Genomic DNA, 17739 nt, shown 5'->3' with positions numbered 1-17739 from the left:
GTCTGAGCCCTGTGTCTGAGCCGCCCTGTGCCTGAGCCCCTGTGCCTGAGCCGCCCTGTGCCTGAGCCCCTGTGCCCCAGCCGCCCTGTGTCTGAGCCCCTGTGCCTGAGCCGCCCTGTGCCTGAGCCCCTGTGCCCCAGCCGCCCTGTGCCTGAGCCGCCCTGTGTCTGAGCCGCCCTGTGTCTGAGCCGCCCTGTGCCTGAGCCGCCCTGTGCCTGAGCCCCTGTGCCCCAGCCGCCCTGTGCCTGAGCCGCCCTGTGCCTGAGCCCTGTGTCTGAGCCGCCCTGTGCCTGAGCCCTGTGTCTGAACCGCCCTGTGTCTGAGCCCTGTGTCTGAACCGCCCTGTGTCTGAGCTGCCCTATGTCTGAGCCGCCCTGTGCCTGAGCCCCTGTGCCCCAGCCACCCTGTGTCTGAGCCCTGTGTCTGAGCCGCCCTGTGCCTGAGCCGCCCTGTGCCTGAGCCGCCCTGTGCCTGAGCCCCTGTGCCCCAGCCGCCCTGTGTCTGAGCCGCCCTGTGTCTGAGCCGCCCTGTGCCTGAGCCGCCCTGTGCCTGAGCCCTGTGTCTGAGCCGCCCTGTGCCTGAGCCCTGTGTCTGAACCGCCCTGTGTCTGAGCCCTGTGTCTGAACCGCCCTGTGTCTGAGCTGCCCTATGTCTGAGCCGCCCTGTGCCTGAGCCGCCCTGTGTCTGAGCCGCCCTGTGCCTGAGCCACCCTGTGTCTGAGCAGCCCTGTGCCATGGCTTCCGATCAGGCAGCCAGCAGGTTGTAAAGCACTCACACCGCCTCTGGGAGCAAAGGCTGCCCTGCCTGTAGAGCCAACGCCCTCCTCTCCCTGCAGCCCCTCCTCCTCCCTCCTCTCTGAGGGCTCCCAGGGACCAGGGAGTCGGTGTGTGAGGCAGTGGTTCCTGCCCCAGGCCCTTTGCAGAAGCTCCAGCCTTTCCCCACAGCCCTGCTCAACCCCCCCACCCCGGCCCTGGCTCTCAGAACCCCTGGCGTGCATCCCAGGGACCCTGGTGCCCCAGACATCTGGCACCCCACCCCGCTTCCGCGAGGCGGCAGCCAGCTCACCCTGAGCAAGTTACTGACAGGGAGCGCATGGTGCTCCTGTTTGAGCGTGGGGGTCAGTTTAGAGATGGAACAACCAGCAAGAGGCTCAGCCATCTGGAGGTGTATGCAGCCAGTTAGTGGGCAGTGTTTATGGGCAGAGGCCCAATGCGCCGGTCCCTTCTGCAAAATTCATCGAGCATTAACTCTGAGCTGGCATTTTCCTGGGCACGGGAGGCGGGAGGGAGAGTGGGGGGGGGGGGTATGCAGAGCAGAACTATGGCCCTCGAAGCTCCTCTGGTCCAATGGAGGACATAGAGGTGTAATGACTAAGCCATGCGCTGCATGACAGGAGCTGCAGGAACCCGCTGTGAGCGCCCCTTGGTGGTGGTGAAGGGCATTTCCCAGAAGAAGGGCCATTCAAGTTGGGTTGTGATGGGTGAATAGGAGTTTGCCAAGTAGCAGGCTGCCTTCCCCGGTGTGGACAGGAGCTGATGAGAGAGCAAGGGCCTCTTGGAACCTCCAGCGTTGCCAGGGCACCCATCATGCATTTCACCTGGAGGAATGCCCAGGTCGCCTGGGCTGGGCCCCAGGTCAGGTGCAGGCCCCTCAGCAGGAGGAGGGCCCTGGAGGAACAGAGAGGCTGGAGGTTCCTGAACCCCTGCTCCCTCCCAGGAGGGGCTGCTCTGTGCGTCTCGCGTCCGTGGCTGAAGGCGCTGGAACCTTCTTCACCATCTGTCCGGCCGAGCTGTTGTGTCCTCGCCCCTTTCGGTTCAGATCCCGGATAGGGATCCGACCCCCTCAGGCCTCCAGGCTGGTCTGCACCCCCTGCACCTCGCAGGCCAGCCCCTCCTCCAGCAAAGCCTCCCGAGGTCCTAATGGCTCCAGCTCCAGGCCCGGCCCTGGCGTCCACCACCGTCTGCATCCATCCACGCTCCTTCCCCTCCCCTCGGGCCTCCGCTCCCCCTGCACCCGGCACGCTCCACTGCTTGCCGGCCGTTCCACGGCACTTAGGCACTTGTTCAGAGATTGATTCACTTAACAAACAGGCAGCGGTGCCACGTGCCAGGAGCAGGCGGATGCCGGGCCCGGGGGCTGAGGACAGAGCCCGTCCTAGTGAGCAAGTCAGACGCAAGGACACGGACAGAGCAGTCTCCAGCGCGGCCTGTGATGCTGCGAGAGGGAAGGGCTGGAGTGCAGCCGGGGACCTGACCCCATACGGGCTGTCAGGCAGGAGGGCTTAGCTGAGGCCCGGGCGGCTGGAGCCCCGTCATTGAGCGAAGTGTGGGCACGAGATGAGGGCGAGGACAGCGGGCCAAGTGGGGGCGGGCTCGGAGCCAGGGCGGGTGCACGGCTTTTATTGTGAGTGCCCTGGGGCCTCCGAGAGGCTCGAGGCGGGAGTGTTATGATGCCGTTTCTATTTTTGAAAGCTCGCTCTGGCCGTGGTGGAGAGCGGGCTGCGGGGGCAGGCGGGCAGGCAGGCAGGGTGGTTTGGAGGCTCTTGAGACAGTCTAGGCAAGAGGTGCCAGGGAGGGTGAGGGAGGTGCCAGGCTTGGGTGGGCGAGGTGCCAGGCTTGGGTGAGGGAGGTGCCAGGCTTGGGTGGGCCAGGTGCCCGGGGAGAAGGGGCAGCCGTGGGACCTGTGAGGAAGTTGGGGAGCATGGCTAGAGCACTGGGAGGAGGCGGAGGGAGTGCAGGGTCCTGGCAGGTGCGTCCCATCCTCTCCCACTTCACTTTCTTTCCTTTTGTGGGGCCCTCCCCCGGCCTCCCTAGCTGGACGTGGTCCTCTCGGGCTGGGCTGCTGGCCCAGACTCACCTCGGGACGATGGGCAATGATGGCAGGGCTGCCAAAGGGCAAGGGGACCACAGCGCGGTCACGGAGTCGGGTCTGCGGTGAATGAGTGGGTGGGTGAGTGAGTGGGTGGGTGGGTAAGTGAGTGGGTGGGTGAGTGAGTGGGTGGGTGAGTGAGTGGGTGGGTGAGTGGATGGGTGAGTGAGTGGGTGGGTGAGTGAGTGGGTGGGTGAGTGGGTGGGTGACTGAGTGAGTGAATGGTCCCAGTGCTTTGCATTCGCTCTGGGACCTGGACTAGAGACTTAAGCCATCTGAGCTCAGTCTCATCCGTAAAAAGACAAGAGAGCCCAGCCGGTGTGGCTCTGTGTTGACCTAGGAATCAGGAGGTCACAGTTCGATTCCCGGTCAAGGCATGTGCCCAGACTGTGGGCTCGATTCCCATTGTGGGGCGTGCAGGAGGCAGCCGATCAATGATTCTCTCCCATCATTGATGTTTCCATCTCCCCCTCCTGCTCCCTTCCTCTCTGAGATCAATAAAATAGATATTTTTAAAAAGGACCAGTAGCATCCACCTAGGAGAGTTGTCAGTGGGAACCAATGAGATGATGGTTCTCCCTGAGGCGTCGGGAGGATGGGAGGGCCCATGCAGGGGTGGCCTGGGCCCTCTGCCCGGAGCCGGCCCTGCCCCTCCCCCCGGCCGCGGCCCCAGGCCTCACTGCGCTGTCTGTCCCCAGGTTTCCCCTACGAGAAGGTGGTGCAGAGGGTCCTCTACCTCCAGGTCTTGGACTACGACCGCTTCAGCCGCAACGACCCCATTGGGGAGGTGTCCATCCCCCTCAACAAGGTGGACCTGACCCAGATGCAGACCTTCTGGAAGGATCTGAAGCCATGCAGCGATGGGAGTGTAAGGCCTGGCACGGGCATGAGCGGGGGCTGGCGGGTCGGGCTGGGGGGGCGGGGGCGGTCAGGCATGCTGTGGGAGGAGTGCCCGCCCAGCTCACCCGCCCTGTCCCCCAGGGGAGCCGAGGGGAGCTGCTCCTGTCGCTCTGCTACAACCCCTCTGCCAACTCCATCATCGTCAACATCATCAAAGCCCGGAACCTCAAAGCCATGGACATCGGGGGCACGTCAGGTGCGGGCCTCCAGCGGTGGGGGCCGGCGGGGGGTGGGGGGAGGCAGGAGGCTCAGTACACGGGGTCACGCTCTTCCCATCACCCCCCGCAGCCCACTCCTGCCCCAGAGCCCTGGGCCCGGCAGCCTCGGGGCCGCGTCCTCTCGGACTGTCCTCCCAGAAGCATGAGGCAGGGACACTGCCGGGGGGCCTGGCTCGGACCCCAGCTCCCACACCACTCCGGCTGAGTCTCTGCCTCCGTGTGCGCAGGAGGGCATCAGCATGGCCGAGTTCCCCCTCCTGGCTCCTCAGTCCGGCGGTCCCGACCTCTCTCTTGCTGGGGGTACCCTGACCCTCTGCAGAGAGCACACAGCCCCCCCCCCCGCCCCTGCTGTCGCCCGGGGAGGGGGGGAGGGGGGAGAGGGAGGAAGATGGGCGCCCTGGGAAGCTGCCCGCACCCCGCTGACCCTGCCCCTCCGGTGCCCAGACCCCTACGTGAAGGTGTGGCTGATGTACAAGGACAAGCGGGTGGAGAAGAAGAAGACGGTGACGCTGAAGAGGAACCTGAACCCCATCTTCAACGAGTCCTTTGCCTTCGACGTGCCCACGGAGAAGCTGAGGGAGACCACCATCATCATCACCGTCATGGACAAGGACAGGCTCAGCCGCAACGACGTCATCGGCAAGGTAGGGCGGGCCGGCAGGGTGTCCTCCGGACACAGGAGGGGCGTGGGGGAGCGCAGGGCTGCGGAGGAGAGAAGGGGCAGCCTTCTCCCCCGCCCCCGTCCCCCGGGCCTCTGAAGATGGGGGGTAGGAGGGGCTTCTCCCGCCGCCTGGTGCTGTGGCTCCGTCACCAGGACAGCCAGGCGGAAAGGCAGGGGAGGAAGGATTGCCCGGGATCCCAAAGTGACCTTCGGGGAGAGGACGGCGGAGCAGCGGCCCCCGGGGTCCCCCCTGCAGAGGGCGAGCTGTGGGGGCACGCCCCGCCGCCCTGCTGCAGCTGCGTGGCCTTGGGCGGGTCCCCGCCTCTCTGAGCTTCAGTGCTCTCACCTGGGCAAACGGAGCAGCCGCTCCGACTCTGCAGGACTCCCAGGGGCGGGGGGGTGGGGGGGGGTGCCTGAGGGCTGTCCCCCTGAAGGCTGTCCCATGAGGGCTGTCCCCCTGAGGCTGTTCTCCTGGTAAACCCAGACTGCTCCTCCTCGTAGAAGAGCCAGAGAGCCCATGCCCGGCCTAGAGGTCTCCAGGAGGTGCCTCTGGGCATAGCCCTTCCATTTCCTACTTGGAAACAGCTGTCCCTGCTCCGTAGTGGTTAGTGTTAAGCGGGTGAGCCTGGGAGGCGGCGGCCTGGGCCAGCTCCTGGCCCTAACTCTGAGCGGGCTCCCCTTCCTGAGCCTGTTTGCTCCTCCCGATGAGTGTGAGGTCCCCCTGCCCCACAGGCCCACAGGCGGGGGGAGGGGGGGGCTGGCGAGGGGCTTGTCACTGCCCGAGGAGGCCCCTGGTCCCCCCTGATCCTGGGGGACGTGGCCCGGGGGGTACGCCACCAACGCGTCCTCTCCCCCAGATCTACCTGTCCTGGAAGAGCGGGCCCGGGGAGGTCAAGCACTGGAAGGACATGATCGCGCGGCCGCGGCAGCCCGTGGCCCAGTGGCACCAGCTGAAGGCCTGAGGCGGCCGGAGGAGGCCCAGGGGCCGGGACCGGGCCCCCATCACGCCCGCACCACTTTATGCACAACGCCTGGCCCGGCCCCCTGCGCGGGCGAGGGAGCACCCTGCCGGCTCGGCCAGGGAGGGGTCCCAGAGGTCACTTGGGCCCCGTTTCTAGGAAGCACCAGCCCCTCCTCCGCCAGGCCAGCTCTGGGGGAGGGGCTGTGGGAGCCATTTTCCTGCTTTGCCCCTTTACCTTCCTGACTTGCTGAGACTGAAGAAGTGGGGGAGGCCGTGAGAGCCGGACCAGGACGGGCAGACCCCTCCAGAGGCCCGCCAGGGGGGCACCATCCCCCGTTTTCTTTAAGGCGGTGCCTGGAGTGGAGCGAGGCCCAGGAGAGGGGAGGCCGGGGTGACGGGCCCCGGCCTGGCCAGGAGAGGCCGGACCCAGGGCAGTCTCAGGTGCCGGCTGGGCCCTGAGCGCCAAGGACAGCAGAGAGCCCCTCGGGGGCCCTGGAGCCGCAGCCCTGTGTACTTGTGTTGTGTCCACCATGTGTGTGTATGTGTGTGCACGCGTGTGCATGTGTGTGGGTGGGGGGCTTGCTCCCTGTGCCCCTGGGGCCAGCGGTGTGAAGACTGTGCAGAGGGGGCAGGGTTTCATGAAGTGAGGCGGGGCTGGAGGCCGGAGGGGACAGTGCACTGAGCCAGGGGCCAGAGAGGAGAAGAAGGGAGGGGTGAGGAGGGGCAGGGGGAGGGCCGTGTGGGGAAGAGGGGCAGAGGCAGCTGGGCTGAGAACTGGGCTGCCTCCAGCTGTCTCCCCCCCCCCCCCCACAGGGGCCTCTCTCTGCTCAGAGTTCTCCGGTAGCTCCTTTCCCCGGTGACGTCATTCATCTCTTGAACATTGTTTCACCTTTTAGGCACCTACTGTATGCATCCCCTTCCGCCACGACCCACCGGCGCCCTTCCTTCCAGAGACACCCTTGTTCGCCCCAGATCACACAGCCCAGCCCCATTGGCAAGATTCTACCTGAGTCCCACTTTCTTCCCCTTCATCTCGCCCTGTCCGTGCAGACCCACCCTCACCCCCACCCCACCCCACACACACTCCGCCCCCTCCATCCTCCTGCTTGCTCCCCTTCCCTGTCCCCGTCTCTGCTCCTGCTTCTCCCATTCTCCTCCTGGAGTGTCTCCTCCCCTCCCCGCTGCTCCCCTTCTTAGTTCAGGGCAGGGAAGCAGGGAAAATTCGGGAGCCCAAGAGAGGAGGAACAGGTGAGGGGTGAGTGGAGGAGGTGGGGAGGGGTGTGGGGAGTTCGGAGGTTTCGCGGCCTCCACGGCTGCAGATCCTGTCCCTTGGCGATAGCAGATTCGGGGTTACCCCTGCTTAAGCCTGCGCATCCCCCTAGGGGCCTGGTAGTGATTCAGGACGGCTGGCTGGCTGGCTACAGCTTCCCATCCCCAGGGTCCGGAGCGGGACCTGACATTCCCGGAACCCACCGCCAGGTGGCGCCAGGACACCGCGGTCGGAGACCGCGCTCTCGGACCAAGGCCTGCCCCAGGCGGAGGCGACACCCCGGGCAAGGAGAACTCTGGGCAGGGCTCCCTTTACGGAGCGTGGCCACAGCATGGGCATTTGGGGACCACCCTCCTTCCGTAGGCGCCCCCGGAGCGGAGCGTTTTTCCCGGATCAAACTTCCTGACATGGAGCCGCACCCCTGCCCCCTGGAGGTCCCGCAGTCGGTGGGTCGCGCTGCAGAGTGGAAAGCGCTCGTGTGCACAGCGGGTCGCCCCCATCCCTTGTAAACCCACCTGTTTCTCTAGGGTAGCTCTGCTCAAACTGGGGGTCTGCCCCCTCCTCCCCGAGCGGGCTGGGACCAGCCCCCAGCGGGGGCGGGAGGGCGGGGACTCCGAGGCTGTGGGGAAGCAAAGAGGGGCTGCTGTCTCGGCAGGCAGAGCGGGGGCCCTGCGCCCCTGCACCCCGCGGGAGGCGAGCGTGTGAGCCGGGGGCGGGGGGCAGAGCCCAGGGCGGGGGGAGAGGATGGGGGTGCACTAATTTGCAAAGAGTGGACGGGCCAAATGCAGCCTTTCTCCCGCCCCCCAGCCCCACCCACTAGGTTCTCAGCCAATCACATGCAGAAAGCATCTCGGCGCGGGGTCTTCCCACTCTGACCAGGGTCGTCCCCTGCCCGCGCAGCCGGGACGCAGAGGAGGGGCGCAGGCGGTGGGCCAAGGACCTGGTGCGCTGCCCTGGGAGGAGAGGGTGGGGCTGGTCCAGGGAATGGGGGAACAGGGATGGGGGCGGGCACCGCAGCCCTGCCGCCATCCCAGGACCTTGGGCAAACCACCCACCCTCCCGGGGCCTCAGTTTCCCCATCTGTAAAATGATGGCAACAATTCTTCACCTACCTCATAGGGGAGGTTGTGAGGCCGCCGCCACCTGGGGTCACAGCGGGGGAGGGGTGTTGGGGGGACTTGGAGGTCCTCCCCGCAAGCAGCCAGCGTGTTATTCCTGCAGCTGGAAGCAAGGCGCGCTGGCCTCTCCCCACCACCACCACCCCTCCCCATGGCGCCACCGGGCGCGCGGCCGGCCTGGGCCCACCTCTCCCTCCTCCGCTGCGTCCCCGCCCCTTTCTGAGCGTCGTCTCCGTCTCCGTGGCCCCTAGACTTAGCCGTTACCTGTCCAGGTTCCCTTTCTTGTGACGTCTCCCCAGGGCGCTGCTGTACAGACCCACCGTCCAGGGCCTCGCCCTGCCCACCGTGCCCACACCAGGAACACAGCCACAACCACTCGAGGGGGCCCCAGCCCCCCAACCCGCTGGGGCCCAGGGCTGGGGGCTGGTAGCCGTTGTTTGTATTGTGTTGGAGTCCGTGAGAGCAAGTGTTTTACTTAAAAAACAAAAAAAAAAGCCCACTGTCACAAAAAAAAAAAAAATGCATTCAAGAGAAATGAAAAAACCGAAGAAGAAAAAAAAAAAGGAAAAAAGAACCATAAACTTTCCACCACGCACACCCTCTAAGCCAGAGACGTCCTCTTTGCAAACCGTATCTTTGTGGGGGCGGCCCCGCTCTGGTGGGGCCGCTCCGGTTAATAAAGGATCGTGGACAAGTCGGGCCTTGGCTGTTTCCTCCGCGGGGCCCAGCCCCCAGCCCCGCCCAGGGGAAGAGGCAGTGGGGTGAGGGGTGGGGAGCCTGGGCCAGAGTCTCCCCTCATCTCGTCACCTTGGCCATGGGGCCCTTCGGCCGCACATCAGCACCCGGTGCCCGGGGAGCAGCCAGGCTCCAGGCTCAGGCCTAAAGCACGGCGTGTTAGGAGCGGGGTCACCGTGAGGTCTGAGGGCACCCTGTAGCTCGCCTGGTCCCACATCCCCTCCCCCATGTCTCAGGGGACCCTCCCCACCCTCCAAGGAGGGTCAGACAGACCCAATAGGGGCTCGACCTCCCCCACTGCCGCCGTGTTCAGCTCAGCGGCTCCTTCCCGGCCCTCGGGGGCCGCTCTGGTGGCTGGGCCTGTGGCTTCTCGCCGCCCTTTCTGGGTTGAGTCCTTTCGGGTTAGAAAAGTCTCTCCAGCTCAATAAAGCCCGTGGCCAGCCCAGCCCAAAGGAACCGGGGCCAGGGTCCTCCGGCCACCGGGGGGAGCCATTTCCTTCCTGCCCTCGCGGGCCACCGAGGAGCAATAACCATCCAACCGCCCGCACCCAGGCCGGCAGGGGACACAGCGCCGGCCCCTCTCAGGGCACCTCAGGGGGACGGTGCTATCCCCGTTACAGGCACCAGGGAACGAGGGCCCTCAGTTGTCATGTGTCCACCCCAGAGTGGGGGCCATCGCGCCCCTTGCTCCCCGGGCCCCGGCCAGCAGCTGCCTCCTGCGGCGCCGAAACCCCCATGGGAAGCTGCACACCTTCTCTCTCCCCTCCCACCATGTCATGCAAATGCCAGCTACAAGGTGGGGTTTCCTTTTTCCTTCTGATCTCTGCCCTGGAGACGGGAGGGGGCCTGAGGGTCAGGTAAGTAGCTCAGAGGCCCCGCCCCGGAGCTCCCTGCGGGGAGATGGCCCTGGGAACCGGCCTAGAGCAGGGACAGCTCCCAGCCTAGGGGGCGGCCTCCCGCCGTGGGCTCCATCACGCTGTGGGCTCCGGCCTTCTGCACTTTCTGCCCCGCTCTCCTGCCTCCACTTGGTTAGGCCCCTGGTCATCCGCGAGACTGGCCCTTCCTGCCCGGGGCCGGCCCGCTGCCCCTGGGGCTCGCTCTCCTGGGCTCGGCGCCTCGGGAAGGCCGTCACGGCTGCGCTCGCTCTCCCGGCTCCCCACGCAGACACACCGGAGGGCGATGCTCCAACACGCTGCGTCCCCGCCCACGGCCCCTCTCCCGCCGGCACCCCTGGCAGCGGCCCCCCTCCGTGTCCGTGGCCTGTGTGTCCGTGTCCTGTGTGCACGTGTCTGTTGTGTCTCATTTAGCTGTGAGCCCCCTGGGCAGGGATCCCTGTCTCAATCTGTGTTCCGTGTGGCACCCCTGGGTGCGCTAATAAACGTCCATCCTCAGAACGAGATGCCACGTGTCTTCCGGCAGCGGGGGGGGGGGGGGGGGGGGGGGGACGGACGGACGGACGGACGGACGACCGGTGCTGAGCAGGAGCGTGGGAGGCCTGGGAGGCAAGGAGGCAAGTTCTGGGCGGGGCCCGATCCCCTGCACCCTGTTCTGCTTGCCCAAGCGCCTGATGGGCCAGGAGGAGGGGATGGCATGACAAAGCCACCCTCCCCCAGCCCTGCTGCCCTGCCAGCCAGGAGGTCTGGCTGGGGGGGAGGAGGGTCCAGAGGGAGGATGAGCAGGTCACTGACAACCACCACTCCTCCCACACCCAGACCTGACGGCCAGCCCAGGCCAGATGGGACCTGGCCGGCAGGGGCTGAGCGCCGGGCTCGGAGGCCCAGCCCCCTGCCTCCTGGGCCGCCTCTTGCCCTGCCACAGCTCTGCTCTCCTCCCACTGCCTGCCTTCCTGCTCTGATGCAGACTCCCTGGCCTCTGCCCTCAGGCCTGGCACAACCACAACTCCTCACGGCCCTCCTGACCAGCCTCCCCTGCCCCACGTCTTCCCCCGGGACCCGCACATGCTGACTGCCCCGCACAACTTGGGCAGTTGTGCGGGGCACAAGTGGTGTTAACAGTGGCCCTCCAAGTCACCCCCTCCTCCCGCTCCCGGGAGGGAGGCACGGGCAGTTATGGGGGGAGGGGCCCTAGGCCTCCAAACACTGTGCTCTCTTCCTCACCCAGGGGGGTTAGCTGGACAGTCCAGCAGTCCTGGCGACAGCCCCTCCCTCCTCAGGTCGCCCCCATTTCCGCAGGGAGACAAGCCCTCCGAGGGCTCTCCCACTGGGCACCAGCCCCCACTTTAGGCAAACTTTCTCTCCCCGGGAGCCGGCTCCTGATGGTGAAGCAACAAAGCCAGGGGCCGGCCCAGGGGCCCCATGGGGGCCTTTGCCCGACCTGGAGTGAGGGCCGCAGGGAGAGTTTCAGGGAAACAGACCAGAGAGGAGAGGAAGAGGAAGAGGAAGAGGAAGGACCCCCCCTCCCCCCGCACCCTGCACCCCGGCATCTAAGATGCGCATAAAGGGAAGGCAGACAGACAGGGTTCACGGGTTCCTGAGCTGCAGTGGGATCTAAATCAGCCCACCTCCTTTGTGCAGACGGAGGACCTGAGGACCCTATGTCTGGGGTGGGAGGGCGCCACGACCTTCTCAAGGTCAGTCAATAGACCGAGGACTGGAACCCAAGCCTTCTGATGCTATGGCAGGGGGTATGGGGTCAGAGGACATTCTTGCCGGCAGCCACTCCTCCCCGCCTGTGGGACTATGTTCTTCCTCTAAGTCCCCAGGCCCCGAGAAGGCCCCCTGACCTGGAAGGAGCCACACAGGGGGACCATGTCTGCAGCGCCCCGGCCCCCTCTTTCCTTCTCAAGCAGGAGGCAGCCAGCCCCCCAGCTCCCCGTGTTCTGCCGTCACTCTCACTGGCAAGCTGACTGCTCCAGCCTCTCCCCAGCCGCCTCCCAACCTAGGCCCAGCCCAGTGGCCAGCAGAACTGCTGGGCCAGGCCTGACCTTTGGGCCTTGAATGACATCAGCCCTGTCACCATGGTGATGGTGGCCTAGCAGCATCTCATGGGAGATGGGCCTCTAGGCTTGGAGCTTTACCATTTTCTTAAAGTTTAAAATTTTTTTCCCCTTTTTTTTTCTGGACAACGAGGGGAGAAAGTCAAACCATAACCGGAGAAAAAGAAACTAAGAGGGAGAGAGAGGAAGAGGGAGCTGGAAGGAGGGAAGAACAGAGTCACGGGGGGTGGGAGGGATGGCAGGAGGTCAGTACCAGGGAAGGAATGGAGAAAGGCCAGCCCAGCTTGAGGGAGACTCAGGAGCATCTTAGGTGTCGGGAACCTGAGCATTAACCTGGAGGAGACAAGGAAGGGGCGGAGCTGGGGGCTGGGCGGCAGAGGGGAAAGCTATAGCAAGCCGGATGGGAGCAGCCAAAGCCTTTGGGCCTGCTCCCCAGACAGAAGGCGGCAGTGGGCTGCACGGCTCCCTCAGAGCACAGGCCCAGGGACAGAGGGCAGAGCCAAAGGGAGCCAGGGCCCGCAGCAGTGGGACCCGGTGCCCCCAGGGCTTTAAATAAACAGGCGTGGGGAAATGCACATTCTTTCTCCAAGAAATGTAATTTGCTTGCAGCCAGTTTTTTCCCCCCTCTTCCTAAAGAAACCACCACCACCACCACCATGTGGGGCCCCAGCCCCGACAGTGTCCCTGAGTGTCCCTGGCCCCGCCCACCCCGCCCATTATTGCTCGGATGGGAAAGATCTGGCCCCGGGAATGGCAGAGTGAGGCCCCTCCTCACCCACTTGAGGCTGTCCCTGGTGACGGAGGAGAGGCACACAGCACTCGTCCCATGCCCCGCGCCGTGCCAGCCGCCCTGGCTGTGCCCATTTAAGGGAATGGAGAGTGCAGGCAGTGGGGAAGGCGCTGGGCCGCCTCCCCAGCCCCGCGCACTCTCCGTGCAGGAGGCCTCCAGGCAGAGTGGCTGCTTGTCAACCTTGACAGCTGGGAGGCTCGGGCGGGGGAGGGAGGACAAGCTTCTCTCGCTGCCAGATTCCAGGCACAAGCTGGGAGGAGAGAACGATACAAGGCGAGGTGCAGGCCCTGCCTCCTGAGTGCCCTCCCTCCCCATACAAATTGGGGGGGGGGGGGGAGGATGGGGCGGGAGGTATGTCCAAGGCGCCCCGGTGAAGGGGCCCCAATCCCAGGTTCCCACTTCTGCCCTGGGCACCGGCCTCTGCAGGCCTCTGCCCGGCCAGGCCCTCCTCCCAGGGCAGGCCTGCCTCGCAGCAGCAGCCCTTCCAGAGGCAGCGGGCCTGGGAGAGCCAACCTCCAGGAGGCAGGAGACGATGGGCACCTGGGTGTCCACCCTCCGCCAGGTGCTGATTCCACCGACAGCAGTGGCCGGTTTCCGGGAGGAAGCGGGCCTCTCTGTTGCGTTGTCAGTGACCCTCTCAGGGGCCCCACATAGACACGGGGGCTGGCTGGAGCCATGCTTCCTGGTCTGACGACAGCCCAGGCCTGTTTGAAGAAGCCCCCCAGGCCTGCCTGTTCCGGGCAACTCCCCCCAAGTGGCCCCTGCTCTGCCCACCGCTCCCACGGAGCTCCCGGATCCCCTCCTCCCAGAGCCGCCGAAGTCCATCACCCAGAGCACAGGCTCAGGTGCCCAGGCCTGGAGCAGCGTCCAGGGCGCGCAGGCTGCCCCCCGGGGGCCCCAGGGCCCGGGAGCCCCCACCCCCAATGAGCAGGTCCTCTTCCTCGTCATCCTCGAAGGCCCGTGCCGGCCGCCGGGGTGGCCGCCGGGGGACGGGCTCGTCGCGCTCGGCCATGCGCTCCACTGCGCCCTCGCCCACGAGGAAGACGGTGTCGGCGACGCGCGGCGGCCCGGTGACCGGGTTGTGGTCATAGGAGAAGACGCGCAGCGAGCGCAGCGGGCGCAGGTCCGGGAAGCCGCCCAGACGGTTTCGGTCCAGGTCGAGGATGTGCAGGCGGCCCATGCGCAGCAGCGGGGGCGGGAACTCCTCGAAGCGGTTGCCGTAGAGCCAGAGGCCGCGCAGGCCCGTCATGCGCGGCAGGTCGGCGGGCAGCGCGCGCAGCCGGTTGTCGCCCATCTGCAGCGACTGGAGCGCCCCCAGGCGCAGCAGCGGCCGCGGGAAGCGCCGCAGGAAGTTGCCCTCGATCCAGAGGCAGCGCAGGCTCTGCAGCTGGGCGAAGTCGCCGGGCAGCGCCAGCAGCCGGTTGCCGCCCAGGTAGAGGCGCGCGAGGCGCGGCAGGCGGCACAGGCCGTCGGGCAGGCGCTCCAGCTTGTTGAAGTCCAGCGCCAGGATGCGCAGCTCGCGCAGCTCCTCGATCTCCTCCGGCAGCTCGCGCAGCCCCGTGCCGCTCACGTACAGCTTCTCCAGGCGGCTCAGCGCGCACACGGCGCTGGGCAGGCGCCGCAGCCGCCGCCCGCTCAGCTCCAGCTGCTGCTCGCCGTGGCGCAGCTGCTCCTCCGCGTCCGACGGCAGCTCGTCCAGGGTGGACTCGGCGATGCCCATGGTCACGGGCCCCTACCGGGGCCGCCGCCGCCGCCGCCACCGCGCGGCATCGCTCCGCCCTGGTCACCCCCTCGTCTCCCCGACGGGGCCGAGGCCGCCCCGGCTCCGGAGGCCCCCCGCCCCGGCCTGGCCCTGCGCCGGGAGGGGGGCCGCGCGCGGCCGACAGGAGGCCCCCGCTCGGGGCCCGGCCTCGGGGCGCCGCGCTCGGAGGCTCGCCCTCTGGCCTCCCCGGCTCCCGACGCCGGCGGACTGGCTCGGGTTCGCTCTGACTCGCAGCTAAGCGACCCGTCGCCCTGGCAACCCCCGACGCGGCTGCCAATGAGGCGGAGGGAGGGCGGGGCGGGGCGGGGCCACGGAGCTCCCGGTGCCGGGGTCCGGGCGCCGGGCGCCGGGCAGCGCGGGCCGGGGGCACCCCGGGGCCGCGCCCCCCGAGCCTGGCGTTCCGTGGGCACAGACCCGTCCTCCGGCGCTCGTCCGTCGCGGCGAGCCACTCGGCTTGGCGGCCATTGGCGTCCAGACCGCAAGTCCGGGAAGAAGGGAGCGAAGGCCAGAGACGCCGGCGCGCCCGCCGGACTCCGGACACGTGGTTTGGAGGGGGGCCTGCGGCGGGCGGTCACCGCGGCCCCTCCGCCGCCGCCGCCTGCGACCGGCTTCCCCGCGAGGGCCGCTCCCGGACAGAGACTCCTCCGGAGCAGCGCTGCGGCCCGGCCCTCCTCGCGGCGGGTCCCATCCCAGGACTTTCGGGGACTCAGCCTGGCTCCGCCCCGTCCGCGCCGGAACGCCCGCCTCGCCGGCAGGTTCCTCCTCCGCGAGCGCACCCCCTCCCGCCCGTCCCGCCCGTCCCGCCCGCCCGCGTGAGGACGGAGGACCCGCACCTGAGCGCCTCCGAGCGCCGCCCACCGGGACCCTGTCACCCGGGACTGCCTGTTGCGCATGCTCCCGCCACCGCCGCTCCCGCCCCCGCGGAGCCTCCTGCAAAGCTCCGGGCAGAAGGCTGGCTCCTGGGGTTGGGAGCCTGCTTGAGCCCATCTCTCCCTGCACGGAGCCCTGGCGTCATGGCTCTGAGAGATTGGATGAGCTGAGTGACTTGCCCAAGGTCACCCCACTGGCGGGGGGTTGGAGGGTGATTCAGAGAGAAAGGAAGAGGGAGAGAGAATGGAGAAAGAGAAACATTGATCCGCTGCCTCCTGCACGCCCCCTATAGCAGGGGGATCCAGCCTGCAACCTGGGCACATGCCTTTAATAGGGATCGAGCCTGGGACCCTTCAGTCCGCAGGCTCTATCCACAGAGCCAAACCGGCCAGGGGTGCAGTTTGAGCTTTGACAGATGTGAACAGCCGTGTAATATTTCCATCACTCGGAGTCCCCTGGTGCCTTTTACCGTCACCTCCCACCTCCCAGGGTCAACTGTGACCCTGACTGCTCTCATTGCGGGCCGGTGGGGCCTGTTCTCGCGTTCCATGTGAAGGAAGTTACTCAGTGTGCATGCACTCCCTTCGCTCCTGACTGCGTTTGCTCAGACACGCCATGTGAGCGTGGGATAAAGGAGCAAGAGCAGTGGCAACAGGGCTAGGGATGTCGGGGTTCGGGGTTCGGGGTCACAGAGACAGGTATTGCTGCAGCCAGCAGCCAGCCCGGGACCCGGTCTTGGGATGGAAATGGATGAGATGCAGACAGGACCCCTGAGGGAGGGGGGACCCAGGCGGAGAATAAGCACAGCCCTGACAGCAGAGCTGGGGTGGGGGGAGAGGAGAGGGTCTGGGCCTTAGCCGGGGGAGCCTTCTCGCTCCCTCCAGGCCTCACCCAAGCTCCCACTCAGCTCTCCCTTCTGCTTCTTTGGGAGAACTTCCCGGAGGAAAACCCAGCCAAGCTGATGGGTAAGGCTGAGAGCCTCTCCCCCCATCCCCCCACCCCCCATCTCCACCCCCTGCTGCCCCTCAAACAGATGCCCCCTGAGGGAACATCCTCTGTGGAGGAGGCAGCCCAGCAGCCCCCCTCACCACATGCTTGGAGCTGGCACTGCCTGCGCGGGCAGGAGCCACATGCCCTGCCTCTCCAGCACCCGCCCGCCCGGCACAGCGTCCCGGTCCCGGGGCGCGGGGACCAGCCCTCTCCTTTCTCCAGGCTTTTTCTTGCTCTCGCTCAGTACCTCTGCCTCCCACCAGGTCCTTTTCGGTGGGTACAGGTAAAATGTGCTGGCATTCCGGCCCACGCAGGCTGGCAGCGGGCAATCACGCTGATGAATCACGCTGGCACTGCGGGCGCCCAGTTCTTGTTGAGGCGTCACTAATGAATTAGCTCCATCCCCAGCACGGGGCCTCTCAGCCTTTTCCCACTCCCCGGGAGGGCAGGAAACTGAGAGTCGGGGAGGGGAGCCGGGCAGGAGAGGGGGCTCCCACAGCGATAGGAGCTGGGCCCACACTCCGCCACCCTCTGCCCATTCCCCCACCGCGAAGGGGCCGGCGGTGACCACCGTCCTCCGGTCCCCAGAAACGGCCTCACCATCCCTGACCATAAGCTGTCAGCCTGCCCACCTCCGAGCCCGTATTCTATTGAAGAAATGGGACCCGCAGGACAGAACGGAGCTCTCTGTGACGGCCGCACACACTTTGTCAGCCTCGCTTTCAGTCCACTTTCTTTTCTAGGAGAAGGAAGGAAACAGTATGTGTAACATAGAAGTCCCCTTTGTCTTCCCTCCAGCGTCCCCACACGCCCCACCCTCACCTGCTCACCCTGGTGGCTGCTGAAGCTGAGCAAGGCCATGGAGTGTGAGCACCCCTGGTCCTTAGCTGGCAGGGATGTCAGCCTGTTAGAGCCCACCACGAGGTCAGAGGGCGGGAGCTCAGCTCCCAGGAGGTCACAGGCTCTGCTAATTGTCTGCGGGAAGCTGGGGCGTGCGTCCCCGGAAAACACAGGAGGCGGGACTCCCCTCCCCCAAGGTGTCACAGCTCCCACGGGTTCATGGGCTCCTGGGGACCTCACCCCAGGCCCTCATTTGGCAAAATAAGGAAAGTGCCAGTGCTCTTCATGCCATGCCCCCTCGTACCTGCGCCCCGGGAACTCGAGTCCTCACCTGCATGCCCGTATTCACTCATCGAACAGTTCGGTCCTGCTCATGTGGCTGGCCCAGGGCAGTGAGTATGAACGTGATCACATCAATAGGCCCGAAACCCTGCCTCTGAGGAGCTTACGTTCCTGAAAGTGGAGATGATCAACAAGAGGCATTTCCCGCTGTGCCAGGCATCGGTCAGGCTATAGAGGAAGGAACACCAGACAGAGGGACAGAGGCCCTGCAGGACCAGGAGCGGCCGGGAGCCCTCAGGACAGGACGGCACCGGAGCCAGGCGGGGAGGGAGAGGCCGTGCAGACACATGTCCGGGGCACATGTGTTCCAGGCCGGGGTGGCAGTGCCGGGACCCCGGCAGGAGTGTGCCAGGTGCCCTGGAGCTGCAAGGAGCCCAGGCAGCAGGGAGATGGCAGAGAGAGGACGTCTCAGGGTGGGGGTCTTTGTGAAAGCTTTGACTTTGACTTTGGTGAGAGGT

The 17739-nt window shown here is 66.4% G+C and overlaps 2 protein-coding genes and 2 long non-coding RNA genes across 13 annotated transcripts in view; 2 read left to right on the top strand and 2 right to left on the bottom strand.

Moving 5' to 3' along the window:
* The window catches only part of SYT7 (synaptotagmin 7), a 56852-nt gene extending 50050 nt beyond the window's left edge, over nt 1-6802 (top strand). For 3 of the 10 annotated variants that reach the window (XM_045574036.1, XM_036417304.2, XM_036417305.2), the window contains 4 exons: nt 3567-3736; nt 3850-3964; nt 4431-4630; nt 5505-6802. In XM_045574036.1, the coding sequence (XP_045429992.1) occupies nt 3567-3736; nt 3850-3964; nt 4431-4630; nt 5505-5609 (590 nt within the window). In that variant the 3' untranslated portion in view covers nt 5610-6802. The remainder of the gene's footprint in view (nt 1-3566; nt 3737-3849; nt 3965-4430; nt 4631-5504) is intronic. The other 7 variants (XM_045574037.1, XM_036417308.2, XM_036417311.2 and 4 more) reach the window with 5 other exon arrangements.
* Nucleotides 6803-7376: 574 nt separating this feature from the next.
* Nucleotides 7377-14641, top strand: LOC118707260. Its single transcript, XR_004984214.2, has 3 exons — nt 7377-7758; nt 8836-8841; nt 14631-14641. It is a non-coding gene; the product is annotated as an uncharacterized LOC118707260 (long non-coding RNA).
* LOC123651472 lies at nt 9545-9754 on the bottom strand. The gene is made up of 2 exons (XR_006740215.1): nt 9707-9754; nt 9545-9672 (listed from the first exon to the last, which is right to left on the bottom strand). It is a non-coding gene; the product is annotated as an uncharacterized LOC123651472 (long non-coding RNA).
* Nucleotides 12265-14452, bottom strand: LRRC10B (leucine rich repeat containing 10B). The gene has a single exon (XM_036417317.2). It carries the CDS (start codon nt 14195-14197, stop codon nt 13319-13321), a length of 879 nt encoding a protein of 292 aa, XP_036273210.1. The 5' UTR covers nt 14198-14452; the 3' UTR covers nt 12265-13318.
* Nucleotides 14642-17739: the final 3098 nt, after the last annotated feature.

The sequence above is a fragment of the Pipistrellus kuhlii genome, unplaced genomic scaffold, assembly GCF_014108245.1.
Source record: "Pipistrellus kuhlii isolate mPipKuh1 unplaced genomic scaffold, mPipKuh1.p scaffold_m20_p_59, whole genome shotgun sequence".
Taxonomy (NCBI): domain Eukaryota; kingdom Metazoa; phylum Chordata; class Mammalia; order Chiroptera; family Vespertilionidae; genus Pipistrellus; species Pipistrellus kuhlii.
Note: the sequence above shows the minus strand (reverse complement) of the source record. Positions and strands in the feature narration are given on the sequence as shown.

Coding starts and splice junctions, on each gene's coding strand:
- LRRC10B (XM_036417317.2), bottom strand. CDS start 14,197: ATGGGCATCGCCGAGTCCACCCTGGACGAGCTGCCGTCGGACGCGGAG.